Raw genomic sequence first — 16,105 nt, forward strand, 5'->3', positions numbered from 1 at the left:
AAAAATATATCAGCAAAATATTGTAAAACATTTCACTGTGGCATTTATTAGTTTACTGCAAATTTAGTAAATGCCTATCTTATGTTTTGTTAATTTTATCTATCAATTGAAAATCTTCTGCCACGTGAACATCTATGGTCATTAACTGCATATTCAAAATATAGCAATAGGGTGGGGCTTGGGGCGAAGCCCCCAAGGTAAGAAGCTTTTTTGGTTCACAAGGCGATGTTTGTGGATTTCCAGAATGGTCAATGGTCAAAAGAAACAAATATGCCAGACATCAAAGGTAACACAGCACTATGACAAAGTATTATGGAGAAAAAGATAAAAAGCAGTTCACAATTAGGTTACGTGGACAGAAGGTATAATGAAGAGAAGGAAAAGGAAAGGAGGAGAAGAAAAGACCATGCAAAATTAATTGAGGCAGGGTTGCGATCCAAGGTAGGGGTGATCCCGCACATTGGGCCTCAGCCTCCACCTCCACCCCCTCACAGCAACAATGAGCAAGGGATTGTGGGGTATGTTTGATAAATATTAAGCTGTTATTCATTTCAGTTTTGTGCACAAGTTTTCCTTTTGTTTCATATTTAATATGTCTCTAAATCTACCTTATTCCTATTATTTTTTACAATTTTTTTCTTGTATTTCCCCTAACTTAACCATAAATATAAGCACCTAAAACAGTTTCTTACAACTGTATTCAATGTTGCTTACCATCAGAGCACTATTGCATTTTCTCTTAATATCAACCTTCTGTAGATTATGTGAATGCCCTTGTTGTGTACCATAATTAGTTTATATAAAAAAAAAATATCAGAAAATTGTGGTTTTCTCAATACATAATCTTGGATAAGCTTGGCTATTGGTGCTGTAACTATGCAGGACTACTTAATCTTAGCTTGATAAAAGAAAACAAAACAAAATAGAAAATATCTTACTCTCTGCCCTGGACTTAATTATACGGTAAAGAAGATCTGTTTTTAATCTCCATATTCATTTCCATGAGGAATCTCCTTTAGATCAAGCAGAAGTATCTCAGGATGCATACTTTCCAGGGTCATAAGTATTGTTGATATCATATACTCTGTATCTTCTAATCCAAACAAGATACGAAATTTCTTTGAATTGCAGTCACTTCCTCCCAAAGTTGATTAGTACACATAACAATATCTGCAGCCAACTGGACATCAGATACTGAGTGAAGTAGCTTTATTGTAAAGGACCTCCTTGAATTTTAAAATTGTTTTTGGATGATACTTTTTTCTGCACTTTTCAATATTTAGTCTACATTTTGGTAAGTTCATATATTTAAGAATATAAAATCACATACCAAGAAAAGATAGCATTTTATTGCTGTTGTAAATACATGTAGTGCAACAATATAAAACATTAATTTTACACTGAAGACTACAAGAACATTTTAAACAGATCTCCAAATATTATTATAATTGTATAATGATTAGTATACATATAAAGTTATATGAGAATACAATGAATGAATACAATTTTGATAAAACAACAATCAAACAAATACATAGCACTGGAGCACAAAATAAATAGCATTAGAAATGTTTTTTCATACAACCAGAGATGAGAAATTAGCACGATCTCCATCATGAGAAATAGGCAAAATGTATGTTGGTGGAGAAGGAAAAGAGAGTTGGATTCAAAGGAAAAGGGAAAAAGGGATAGATAGGTGGGTAAGTACGTAGATACACAGAGAGTTTAGTAAGTAGATAGGCGCATAGTTGGGTGGGTGGGGTTGTAAATAGTCGTTAAGTAGATAGGTTTGGGTGGGCATGTATGTATGTCTGTATATTTGTATGTATATGTAGGGATATTTGTATATATGTATGCATATATGTAAGTATGTATGTAGGCGGAAAGGTAGGTTAGTTGGTGGGTATGTTGCTAGGTAGGGAGTCAGACAGTAAGCAAATGGGTCAGTAGGGAAGTAAGTGGCTTGTAGGTAGTGGGTCGATGGGTAGACAAATGGTTAAGCAGGTGGATGTATTGGTATGCAGGTAAGTTGCCTGGAGACAGATGCATTGATAAATAGTTCTGTATGTAGGTGAGTAGGTGAGGGGATGGTAATTAATGGGGTCGACGTATAGGTGGGTAGGTATATGCATCAATGGGCAGGTGGGCTGTTATGAATTTCTGTTTATGTGCATGTAATATGATTTCATATGAATGTATAAAGGTAAGAATGTAGGTGTATCTGCATACTGATATATGTGTATATATGTATACATGTTGGGTGGGAGAGAAGGATCGTGAGATAGATAGAAAAATAACAAAGGAAAGTGAATGAATGTAATAATAAATACTTACTTAAACACAACTTAATTACTGATATATATAGATTCTAAATTTACATATATAATATCAAAAGGAAGACTTTTAATACATTAAAAGAAAAAAATTAAGAAATAATAACAATATACAAATACAATAATATTATCATCACTTCTTTTCATCTTGAAAGACACTCTTCGGAAAGTAAGCAAGCTAAAAATAAACCACACATTGTTTAGGAAGGATGCACTATTGCAATATCCATCTAAGGGTTACAAAAAATGTTCAGCTCATTACAGGCACTTTTTGTTCACTTGACTTCAGTGAATAGATTTTACTGCTTGTCCTGATAAGGCACTTGTCTCCTACTGTATCTAAATCTCCCACTTTATACTATTTTTGCTGTTGCTATAAAAGAAATTCAGTATTACTTAATCTATGAAAAATCTGATATTACCACTATTGTTACTAGGTGAAGTAAATACTCCTAGTTCTATCAAATATATGAAATAAATTTGTACATTCTCATTTGTTTTGATCATAACTATTTCTGTTTAAGAGCATAAAATGAAACTAGAGGCCTTGATTACATCCTCAACAAATGCAGCACCACATAACCCCCAATAAAGGTGTATGTATCAGAGATAATTAGTTTGAAGGCATTATCAGCTTGTTTGCAGAGTTAAGCCAGAATCTTGTTTGGAGTTGTGATTATATTTAATAATTCATGAAAATAAAACTGATGAAAAATAAAAATATGGCAAAGCTGCAGGATGTTTGTGAAATTATCCTGGTAAGCTATATAAATCTTTACTACTTATCTAAAATCCTTGTTTATTATAATAAGTTGTTTCTGAGCAAGTTGTTTCTATATTAGGACGGACACTGTTGCCTAAGATGAAATTTAAGTCAAGATATATATGAGCATATGAATCATAAATATGAGCTAGTATTATGGCCTTCTTCATTATTGCACAAATATTAAACATCCTAAATTATATGAAGGATGAACGATGTTTGACCTGTGCTGAAACATCCTTACTGAAAATGTGGCATATGTAATCTATATATGTATATATATATAATAAATTGACCATATGCAAGAACAATTACCCCCCCCAAAAAAAAAAAAAAAAAAAAAAAAAAAAAAAAAAAATAAATAAATAAATAAATAAAAAATAAATAAATGGCACAAACTTGACTTTTTATCAACATTATGAATATTCATATATGATTTCCATTATTTTTATCTGGAAACCACTTTACTATCCCTACAAAGTAGAGTATGATATACCATATGTGTGTGCATGAAATACATTAAGTATAGTATGCACAAATGTATGATATTACTTCCATCATGTCTATTTTTTCTTCTTTTACATCATATAAAATACAAAGCACTTTCATAACAATATAATATTAACCCACTGGTCACAGATGGCATGGCATGCACATGCCATGTCCACTATAATTTTGATTAATTAATTGTGTTTACACAAAGATGGTTCCACAAGTGCTTAGTTAACAAGGAGACAACTATTAGATCTATCTATTTCACGTGTTTGCCCTGTCTCATGAATTTTGGATTTTTTTATTGCTATTAACATTTTAATATCATAGTAATATTAATGTCAGTGATAATAACAGTATCAATATTAATGACATCTGAAAAAAATAATAAAAATAAATAAATAAATGAATCTGAAAATTGGATACTAGGGCCTACTAACTTACATCTTGTGGTTTAACACTTGTAAAGCCATCTGTGTGAAATAAAATCCACAAAACACAACAATGGCGGTGATCCATTGGTTAAAATATATATGACAAATTATATGTAAATACTAAAGTGTAGGTAAACAATTATCTACGAACATTTGATGCTCTTATATCATTAAAAATTAAAGATTTGTGATGAGAGTTTATTAATAATGAAACACTAACTATCCATTTCTGGAAGAAGCTGAGCAAGGACTAGCCATGGGCTCTGTTTTTCAAAGAAATCAATTAAGACATCAGATCTATTTAAATATTATAAATAGGCAATGATCCCAGTCAACATCTATCCATGTGCTAAAGAGTTATGAAAATCGAAACACCCCAATCTCTGGTACTCAACTACCATAATAGATAAAAATATTCAATTTGCTTAGGTTAGTTGCTCCATCCATAAATTTTACCTAAAATTCAAAATCACAGTTAAATAGTTCTAAAGAACTTGCACAATCTACAATTAGTTCCTTGTGGATTTTTAAAAATAAAAATGAACACAAAGTAAATAGTCTTGCATAAAAATGGTTCTCTAAAGATCATTTATTCTTAGTCTTTGTAAATAAATGTAGCATTGAACAAGCTGTCCAAATACACTTTGAGATTTCATACCCTCCTTCCTTAATGCCACATGCACATTCTCAAGCTCTTGAATGAGATTATTTCTGAAGGAAGTGCACAAAGTGAATATTACCCCAAAAAGAAAGTAAAACAGAAAGAATGAAAGAAAGAAAGATAAAAAGAAGATGGAGGAATGAAAGAAAGATAAAAAGAAGATGGAGGAAAGAAAGAAAGAAAGATAAAAAGAAGATGGAGGAAAGAAAGAAAGAAAGAAAGATAAAAAGGAGGAGGAAAGAAAGAAAGAAAAAAGGTATTACATAATATCTATACCTAGCAACTGGTCAGTTGCAACAAGTTAAACTTTAATCAAATTCTCTCCTATACTATTTTATAACACCATATAAATGTTAAATTGAAGCAACAAAACATTGAAATGAGTCTATATCATCACCAATTTCTGTTTTCCTTTACCTATAATAAAAAATGCAACCATTTTGAATATTCATCTCTTTTCTTTCATTCTTTTCACTGTAAATAAAAATCAATGTAAATATTTCTAAAAAATATTTTCACTTTTAATAAAAATGCTTACATTTAAAAAATAAAACAGTTCCCCATTTCTGAGTAAAGCTATACCAGTGTTTTTTTAACCCTTTAACTATTATATTTGTTCCCAAAGCATAATGCTCGACTACAGTCAAAACTTGTGTACAAAAATGTCAAATAGGAATTAATTAGTTTTCTAGGCCTTTGAAAACAAAGTCTGGCCTGGAGTCACACCAACCATCAGTGCTCAGTGGAAGCAGAACCATAACACACAAATAGCAGATGGCACTCAGAGGATATTGGTAGATTTTGTTTTGTAGACAGTTTTTCATATATTCTGATAGTCCCTCTTGTACAGGAAGAAGAAGAAGAAGAAGAAGAAGAAGAAAAAAAAAAAAACACTTTGGACTACATTTTGACTGTCTACCTCAGTCTGCCATCCCTTAAGACTGTTATATATAAAAGGCTATGTTACACGATTAAAATGCAAGTATAAACTTTGTTCAAAATTGTACAATAAATATAATGCTTTGTCTTTTCTGCAGAAAAATGTGTATACATATTTGCATGTGCATAAGTAGGTGCAAAATAACTGCATAGTAGTGTATGCAAAACTTTGAAATAGTGAACTATTTTCTTCTAGAAAAATAAAATCTGTAAGCAGTTACCTCCTGTCAGATAAACCTGAACTTTGTAATGACAAATGGTCCAACTGATAACTTAATTCAATGTGATTTCAGCCTCGGGAAAAAGCATCCTTACCCAATAAATTTCACATGCACTGGTACATGGATAGGTCCTTTTTAAATCGCTTCAACAGTTTTTTCAGCTGATATGGCTTGCAGCAAGACTGGGTCTACTCCTTCTAGTGGCTCTATTGCAAAAGAGGAAATAAAAACATTGACAGTGGTAATAAGGAACACACCAAGGACAACCCAGTTGTTAAGCCTGTCTGCTTTTTGGGCATGGTTCTCATCCCTCACGTTATAGCGTCCGATGAATATCAGTGTTATGCCAATCATCACCTGAAACCGAAAAATGGCATAAGTTTTATGGCTGCTAAATTGTCCATAGCTGTAATGAGAGTTCAAAGAAATCTGTTGATATTAACATATTACTTAATATACATTCTTAAACAGTCACTACATATTCAACTTGCTTCAACTATTTAATCATCAAATTTGTATGCCATACCAGCAAGTATATGAAAAAATTATCTGATAATAATCATATACTAAATATCAGAGGAACTACAAATTCTTGAGTTGTATTCCTTTACTTCTTTATTTCTTCATTTCTTGGAAATTCCCTAAATTTGTCAATCTAATGTAAGTAAACTTGAACTTTTATATACCCACTCATTTATGGTTAATAAATAATCAACTCTAAAGTGCTTTAACCCACTGCCTCCGGGAGAATATGGGGTTCACTTGGCCTTTGCTCTGGGTAGTCTGCATGGGGAACTGGGCATTTTCAGAAATCTTATTTTAATGAAGCACAAGATTGTATGCAGTGACACAGAAGGCTGCTGCCCCCACTGCTTGTCCTTACGTTATACTTCAAGACAGTCACACTGGCAGAGTGCCAAGAGACAACGTGAGTATTTGCCACAAAGAGACAGATCTCATAAACAAGAGTGAAGGTTACAATTTCACATCAGCAGCAAAAAAGTGCCATATTTAGGCATCTTCCATGCATGGCAGGCAAATGAATTATGTGCTAAAATTTGTCCAATATACAAACCAATAGCCAGTCATAGCATTACACATTCCACTCTCCCTCAGGCAATGTCCCAAGGAATATAGTGTAGGCATGAGGGTTCCTTATAAGGAACAAAGTAAAATGACGTGAATAACCTGTCACTTGGAGCTGTGACATAAGCCCCATGTCATCTGTACACTGCGAGTGAACTTAAATATAAAATACTGATGAAGAGATATAATTGAATGATTAATGGTTAAAAAGCAAATAAATGTGCTACACACCAAAGTTCAGATAGCACTATAGGAAAGTATAGTAGCAAAAAGGGGTAAATAGGGAGTTAATGAGTTACTGATTAGATGAGAAGTAGGAGAATGGAATGCATCAATCACTTTGAGTGTAGAAGGAATAGGAGATTTTGAAAGTAGATGAAGGCTAGGCATGTCTTTTGTGGTCATGTTTAGAAAATTTTGAATCTGAGGAGCAGAGGAAAAGATAGGTGTAGGAGAGGATGCAGTAGAAAAAGATGAAGTGGAACATTTAGATTGTCTGATGCCATGGGTAGAGCGAGAAGGAGGAGCGGTAAGCATCGGGGAAATAGTAGAGACTGGAGTGCCTGGATTTAGAATGGTAAAACAATTTGACTGGGAGAGAGTGAGGGTAGAAGTGGGAACATATGGAGTTGGAGGAAGGGATAATGGAGATGTAGAAACATCTTGGAGAGAATAAGGAGAGGCAGAGTAAAGGGCAGCACTGGAATAGGAAGTAAGAGAAAAACCTTGTCAGCATGCTTCCTGCCTGGCTTCATGTAAAGTTAGGCCAAGTGACAGTGCTTGGAAGGGTATCTAAAACACCAACACTTTTGACATTGATGGGGGAGTGGTTGGTATGGTCAGACAATCTATTACTTACAGTACAAATGAAAGACTCACCTGGAAAATGATACTCATGGAGATTAGGACAATATTGACATAGTAGTAGGTGCCCTTTCTCCCAATCTCCCCTGCTTCCAGCACGTAACGTAGCTGATTGGCGTTTGCTGTGAGTAGTGCCAGGTCCATCATGCCCTGTGCAACTGTCTTCTTGGTTGCATACATGTTCACATCCACTGGTTTCCTTCCCTGGTCAAGGAGAGGGTTATGGCCTTACAAATCAAGTATGAATGACAATAAATTTGTTAAGTGAAATCTCTTAAGCTCATATACAGAATATTTCAAGATTTTGATCCTTATTACATTCCAGGAAATCAAACCAAGTTTTTTAATACATATGATGATCTAGAGATTAGCAACTATTATAAAGTTTCATAAGCAACTGATATTAGCTGCTATATCATAGATATAAAAATCTAAATAACTAACTAAAAGAAAAAAAGGATCAAAGAGAGAAAATACTGCCCTGCAGACTTCTTCAGCATCTAACAACATAATTTCATTCTAATCTTCTCAGCCAATCCACTTTAAACAATTGTCTCTGTAAGACTCTAGCAACTATATAGCTCTATGAACACCATAAATCACTTATTTTATAAGTCCTAAGCTTTTCATAAGGAAAGATATCTATAGATCACAGGTTAAGTGTAACAATCAAGGAAAGAAAAATTATATCCACACGTAAAGTACAAAGCTAATTAACCCTTTGGATCCAGGTGATGTGACCATCACATGATAATAATGAAGAAGAAGAAGAAGAAGAAGAAGAAGAAGAAGAAGAAGAAAATTGGCTGAAGGCTAGGTAACATGAATAAGCCATCATAAGGGAATATGCCACCAAGAAAAGGAAAGAAAAGATAAGAAATGAATATAATGTCTTCCAAGGAGGCCATTGCATGCTCAGGATTCTTGCGTGGGCCAGGCCTATAAGCCACACACCTAATACCCAGATTTTTGGCAGCGTGCAGACAGTGAGGCTCCCAGATCCAGTGGGTTACTTAAATAATTAGCAAAAAGATATGAAAAAATAAGCAAAGGTGTGGAAATGTAAAAAATTAATACAGACATTCCAGAAATTGCATGATTAAAATCAAACAATAAGATTATACTCAGTTATGATCAGAGAGAAAAGTAATTGAATATTATCTAATTCATTCTAAAAGTGCTTTAACCCATTTGGCCTGAATGACAAGAATGCATGCCATGTTCACCATATCTTTTTGTTTACCATCTGTCTTTACACATAGATCAATCCAAAAATGCCATGCAGTCAATGACTACTCCTCATTAATTTTCTTCTTTTTTTCACTTTTCAATTAATATTGTTAATAACATAACAATCACAACATCAACAACAATAACAATATCAATATTAACAGCATTAGAGGAAGAAGAAGAAGAAGAAGAAGAAGAAGAAGAAGAAGAAGAAGAAGAAGAAAAGGAAGAACTTGAGGAAAGGGGAAATTAGCTGAGGACATGTAGGCTTAGTAATTGGCTTGGTGGCTGAGCATTTTTGGAACCATCTATGTGCAAACAAAATTCACAAAAGAAAATGACAGTGGATAGTGTGATTACCTGGTACCACTGGGTTAAATATGATATACAAGAAACTTTTTGAAATACATTAAAATTTATCTTGTGTGTATATACCCTAACAATATTTCTCTTCTAATGATATTGATACAATATAGACTGACAGAATAAGTCACATTACAAGGAACTGTGCAGGATTTGTTCCTGTAAAAATACATTTAGGTAGTGAGATAACATTGCTGAGCATCATATTCCTGATACCAATTACATATAAAATACATAAAAATGTATTTCCTTTGTCCTGAAATTATAACAATTGTTTTTTTAAATGTTATATGTATAGAGATATGATTAATTTAGTTTTAATGTGCATTTCATGAAAATGCTGGCTGTAAGTTCCTCGACCACTACACATTTTTTCAACAATCATATTAATCATTCATATTATTGTTGTATTCTGTATATATTTTAGATAACAGCCAGCATTATTGTATAAAGACTATAAAGATTATGATGAAATAAATATTCTTTTAATGGGGGGGGGTGAGGGGGGAAGACTTCCCAACCTGCTTGTAAATACCACTGGATGATTGTGGAAAAAAAAAAAAAAAAAAAAAAAAAAAAAAAAAAAAAAAAAAAAAAAAAAAAAAAAAAAAAAAAATATATATATATATATATATATATATATATTATATATATATATATATATATATATATATATATATATATATAAACAAGTAAATAAACAATAAATAAATAAAGGAAAGAAAGAAAGAAAAAAAAAAAAAAAACATGAAAAGAAAAGAAAGGAAAAAAATAAAGGGAAGTATTTCACCATTACTGGCTAAAGCTGTAAATTGGCTAACAATTAAATTCAATAAGGCTGAACAAATGCCTGATTATGGAAGGATGTTTTGGAAAGACATTTCCTTTATGAAAGGGATTCCCTAATATCCATTACAACAAACAAGTCAAGAACATGACAGGATAATCATAGTAATATAGACAATGTCATTGTACAGTAGGAAAATTCAGTATGAATATTCTTATGGAGGAGGATATTAACCATGCAGACTATTTTACTAATTATGGTTGAAGATCAGTACACTTATGAGATAAAGATTTGGATAGATAACAAGTTCTGTAAAGCATGCAAATTCAATGGTATAAATCTCATGTCAGTAAAAAAAAAAAAGACCTAATAATACACTGAGTATGTATGATAACCTCAGCAGCATGCAAATAAAAATGAACAGCCAAGTAGAAACATGCACACATAACTGGACATCAAAAAAATCATTCAAGAAGCTAAAATAAACAAATTTGAAAAATTATATTACATGTAACCCCCCCCCCCCCCAGTACTTTGGTAATTTGGGGCTTAAGCTGGTTTTCTCTTACATAAATATGTACACACACATACATACATTATATATATATATATATATATATATATATATATATATATATATATAAATAATATATATATATATTATATATATAAAAAAAAAATAAATAATATATATATATATATATATATATATATAGATATATATTTATATATAATATATATTATATATATATATAGTATATATATATATATATATTATAGTATATAATATATATATATATATTATTATTAAACTAATATATATATATATATAATATAATCATTTAAAATACAATCATGCTTAAACCTCTTGGATCATGAAGGGCATCTGTTGTCAGAACATCAGAGATAAAACAGAGCTGTGAGTTAGCAGAGAAATGTAAAAGCTGCTAATGACTATCCAAACACCTACAGGCTTGACAGGGTCTGTTGGTACCGGTGCATATCCACCTCGGCCCCGGCCGGGAGTGGGACCAGAGCCATTTCTGGGACCTGGGTTGTGGTCGCCATCAAAGCCTCCTCCAAGGCCATCGTCAATTCCATGATTTGGGTTGTTACTGCCATTTCTGTGGATGTCAAAGAACAGAGAGCTCAGTCAGGCACTATAAAATTTATGAAGTGGTACAAATATATAAGAGTAAATGGCAAACATTCATGCTTTGCAAAAATATCTTCTTTCATGAATGGATGTGTATATACATATGAAATGAAAGATGAATGGGAATCTATACCCTTCAAGACAGGCTCACTAAATAAAAGAATATAACTGAAACACTCAGTGCTACTTAAAGTAATGCATTCTAACTCATCAGATTGGGTAGTGTAAAAAATCAGTTATATGTTGTCCACTCATGGTTTAGAGAAAATTCAACTGAGAAGGCTATATTGCACCTCTGCAACCTATATTCTAACAATGTATTGGTTAAAAACATTTTGTACTTTTGCTATTTTTGTTTTGGATGCCCTTAATGCTTAAGGGAACAACTGTTAATCATCATTCCCAGATGATACATTTTCTTGTAAAGAGAGATTAAGAAAAACTTAGTAGACAATGTATTATGATTAACTAACATACAGATGAAGATTTATTTGTTTTAATTATGACAAATCATGTGAGTTTAACAACAGTCACAATCCTAAGATTACAACAAAGTAAATGACTAAGCAACATATTGTAATTATTAGCAATTATACATAGTTATGATGACACTCATTGTCACAAACATTATTGCTATATTTAAAAAAAATCTATAATCTCTCTAAAAAATAATAGTTATAATATTGATAAAAGAAAAGACCTAATAACAGCAATGTCAACTGCTTCAACAACAACAATAATTACAGTTAGTATAATCGTAAAAGTAATAACAATAATAGGAAAAATAATAATTATAATATAAAGAATAATGAAAAATCAATAATCACAATAACAATAGTAATAACCATCATACCACAGGTAGACTTTTCTATAACTCACCCCATATCTTCAACATCTGTCTCTCGGATTCTGGCGATTGGTGCCATTTCTGTTGTCGCCATTCTGTTTCTCCTTCTTGAGTACCTCTCCTCACGACTGCTGAAATGTTGTGAGCCATTTTTATTACTCAAGGAATAATGTGGTTAGATTCACAACTCAAAAGATTACAAAATATTTAATACTGCAACAGCTTCTTTACAATTTCTGAAAATAAATTACAAAATGATATTTAATGAATCTATAACAATCTGAGAACTTTGTAGTGTGTATATATATGTATATATGTATATATATATACATATATATATATGCATATATGTATATATATATATATATATATATATATATATATATATGTATAGATATGCATATATATATGTATATATAACATATATAGTATATACATATATGTATATATATATAACATATTATTATATATATATATATATATATATAATATATATATATATATATACATATATATAGTATTAACATATAAATATAACATAATAATATAATAATATATATATATATATATATATTATATATATATATATATATATATGATATATTATATAAATATAATTATATTCATTATGATATATAATATATAATATACAATTTATATAATATATATATATTATATATATATATATATATAAATATATATATATAATATATTTTATATATATATATATATATAATATAAATTATATATAAATATATGTATATATAATTATATTATATATATACATATATATATATATATATATATATTATATATATATAATTATATATAATATATACATTTATATATTATATATTATAGTATAATATAATATATATAAATTATAATATATAATATAACACGTATAGGTATAATATAAGCATATAATTTATATATATAATAATATATTATATAATATATATATATAATATATAATATATATATAAATAAATATAATATATATATATAATATATATATATATATATATATATATATATATATATATATATATATATATATATATATATATACATATAAATGTATATATATATACATATACATATAAAAATATATAATTATAAGTATATATATATATATATATATATATATATATATATATATATTACACACATATATTACCTTATATTCTTTGGTTACAACAAAAACTTATGCAAATATGTTGAACTGTACTACATCAAATAATGCTAATGTCTTTGCACTCAATTGCTAAGGAGATCTTCAAGCCCTCATCTTGCCAGGATATACATTGTGAAAAATTAATTGCCTTTGCCAAATTGCAGTGGCTACTACATCACTGCATTTAGCAGCTTTAAAAAAGTTTGGGTAGTTTGTTTCACACAGCCATGTGGTACTGTACAAAGTATACTTTGCCTGTAATGGACAGAGTGACAAAATTTAAGGTACTTTTCATCTATGACATTTCCTTTGCAAGTGACACTGACATGATGAGAGGGAAAAACTACGCTCAGATAAATTAAATTATCTAAAAAAATAAGAATAGCATCAGAAATGAAGAAAAATGAGAACAATAAATGCCGTATTGACAGAAATTCCATGGTGATTTGGAGGGTGTCTCCCGGTGCAGAAATATGGTAACGGTTGTCTTGGGTAAAGCCCCTGGTTTAGGAACGATTTTGGTTCATACAGTGATGCTTGCGGATTTGTTGGCTGGAGTCATAGGGAATTCATCACAGGGGTACTGTCACTTTGTAAACAATTATCAATGCTTTCAATCATTTCCTGAACTATTAATAAGCAATGGAAAACAACAGCTTCACATGTATTACAACATGAATATTTGGACTGAAAAATAATTACAGAGTTGGATGGCCCTGTGAAACAAAAACTACCATAGTTCACAGATAAACAATAGTGGCTTTACCTCTGGTTTATGCAGTTTTTGTTAATATTATTGTGTTTATTATGACTATTAATTTAGTAACTTTTTATGTCGTATTGTAAAGTTACCTGAACATATTTCATAATTTGAAGAGAAAGAGAGAAAAAATTTTGTTGCTCTAACTACCTTTTCTGTATAAATCAATATACCTGATTCAGACAAGAAATTTTTAAATCAGAAAATGAAACCAAACAAAAATTACATTACCATAGTCTTCACATAATCAGCAGGGTATTCTTCCCCCAAAATATAGGAAATGCCAGAGATAAAACCATAGTTTTGGCAACTGAAATTAACCTTGCAAACATGGCTGTAAACAGTAATGTTTATTTTACCCTCAATGCACTGAGGGTAGCCATATATCAAAGATATTTCTCAGAACCACAGATGCCTAAACACTTAGAATTTATCAGGTTTCGGTAGGTACACAACACTTAAACGGCAAACCTCATCTTATTTCCACTATTATAAGCCTTACACCTAAACAGATTTGAAGTCCTTTGTCCCAGACACTGTCTCTAAAATGTTACAAAAGTCAGGCTCATCACCGAGAGACTGCCATGGTGACGCAAGTCAGGGGCTTCCAAGAAAACCCACTTAATCACAGGGTATTCAAGGATCCTTCAGGATATTCATTTTTTCTCACTTCAACGTGATGTACAAGTTAACGGTTTCACATAAACTTGATTTGAAATCTTAATTACTTACACAAAAATCACACAAACGACACAGGTGGTAAGGAGGAAAAGAGAAAATTAAGAAAGAAACACACATACCAAAGTTCAAGTCACGCGTGATTCAAGTGTCTCCCGCACAGCAGGTTCAGGAATACCAACTTTTCTGCGTTTCAGCGTTGCCTCCCACACACTTGCAGGTGGCAATCAAAACTGACCGCGGCCGCCGAGTGCGTGGCTGAACAGGTGTGCAGGAATTCACAATGAAGATAATAATAAGAACAATGAGATAGAGCGCGTCCTGCCCGCCTGCCCTGGTACCTCACGGCCAATGTCCCCCACCACGGGTTCATTTCCAGGGAGAAAACGTCCTTTTCTTCAATTTCTTTCTCGATGTGTGAGGGCACGTGGGGCACAGGATATACAAAGGTGCTCGGAGGCAAGACATTTAAGCTGGCGTGGCCCATGGTGTCATAAACCAAATAAGAAAGAAGGAAAGATAAGCAAGATGGTATGTAGTTTCCACCCTTAGTGACAGGAAGTGGCTGGGAAAGGGAGCTTGAACGTATAAAAGTCACGTTACTAGGATTGTAACAAAGCCCAATTAAACCAAGAATTTCATCTAAGTACACACAACAAGGAAAAAAATTTGCTTCACATTGTAATTTGCTTTACGCAGGTACGACACATTTCCGCACGGCATTATGCTGTTTTGTGTGTGATGTTCTTGTAGACACACTACTTTGAACAATGCAAATGAACGTGGCATAAGCAGTAAACGTTAGCAAGAGATGAAGTAGTAGGATCAGGCCTCACCCAAGGAAGCTCAATGAGAGGGCGTGGCCACGAGAGGACTCCCCGCCAAACGCCACACTAGGAAGAAAATGCTTCCTGGGCTCTTTTTTCCTCTTTCGTATTCGCTGACAAATGAAACATCAATAACACGTGGACGTTCCAACTGAGTGTTTGTGGGAAAACACTCTGACCTTTTAAAACTAAACATTTGCTTATCTTATCTATGTGTGTTTGTTTTTATTCCTCTCTGTTATGAATCATCTAGTAAACATATTGAATGTCATGTTACATATTTTAGTGGCAATTCATGCAACACAAAGCTAAAACAAACAGACGGTGATTTTTGTTAACTGTCTCCTAACAAAACAGAGGATCACATCAAATTCGGTATACAGAGAAAACGTGTGGGGCCGATATATTTTAATTCACTTGTAAATGAAATCACCCAGTGGATAATCATACAGTAAGGACCTCAAACATCTCACAAATTTTACTTTCC

General features: G+C 31.7%; 1 protein-coding gene across 10 annotated transcripts; it reads right to left on the minus strand.

Moving 5' to 3' along the window:
• Positions 1-1,333: 1,333 nt before the first annotated feature.
• LOC119572328 (ninjurin-2-like) lies at positions 1,334-15,201 on the minus strand. 10 transcript variants are annotated; one of them, XM_037919368.1, is made up of 5 exons: positions 14,686-14,714; positions 12,209-12,307; positions 11,144-11,297; positions 7,809-7,997; positions 1,334-6,200 (listed from the first exon to the last, which is right to left on the minus strand). In XM_037919368.1, the coding sequence occupies exons 1-5, from the start codon at positions 14,697-14,699 to the stop codon at positions 5,979-5,981; spliced, it is 678 nt and encodes a 225-aa protein (XP_037775296.1). In that variant the 5' UTR covers positions 14,700-14,714; the 3' UTR covers positions 1,334-5,978. The 10 variants fall into 10 exon arrangements, with proteins under 10 accessions (XP_037775296.1, XP_037775300.1, XP_037775299.1 ...); XM_037919372.1 differs by lacking the exon at positions 14,686-14,714 and adding an exon at positions 14,914-15,201 and having other exon boundaries at positions 5,813-6,200; positions 12,209-12,304; XM_037919371.1 differs by having other exon boundaries at positions 5,813-6,200; positions 14,585-14,715.
• Between the last annotated feature and the right edge of the window lie 904 nt (positions 15,202-16,105).

This window comes from Penaeus monodon, chromosome 4 (assembly GCF_015228065.2).
Source record: "Penaeus monodon isolate SGIC_2016 chromosome 4, NSTDA_Pmon_1, whole genome shotgun sequence".
NCBI classification, from domain to species: Eukaryota; Metazoa; Arthropoda; class Malacostraca; order Decapoda; family Penaeidae; genus Penaeus; species Penaeus monodon.

Coding starts and splice junctions, on each gene's coding strand:
- LOC119572328 (XM_037919368.1), bottom strand. Junction 11,298..12,208: donor ACAGATGTTGAAGATATGGG/GTGAGTTATAGA, acceptor TGACATCCACAG/AAATGGCAGTAACAACCCAA. Junction 7,998..11,143: donor CAACAGACCCTGTCAAGCCT/GTAGGTGTTTGG, acceptor CTCCTTGACCAG/GGAAGGAAACCAGTGGATGT.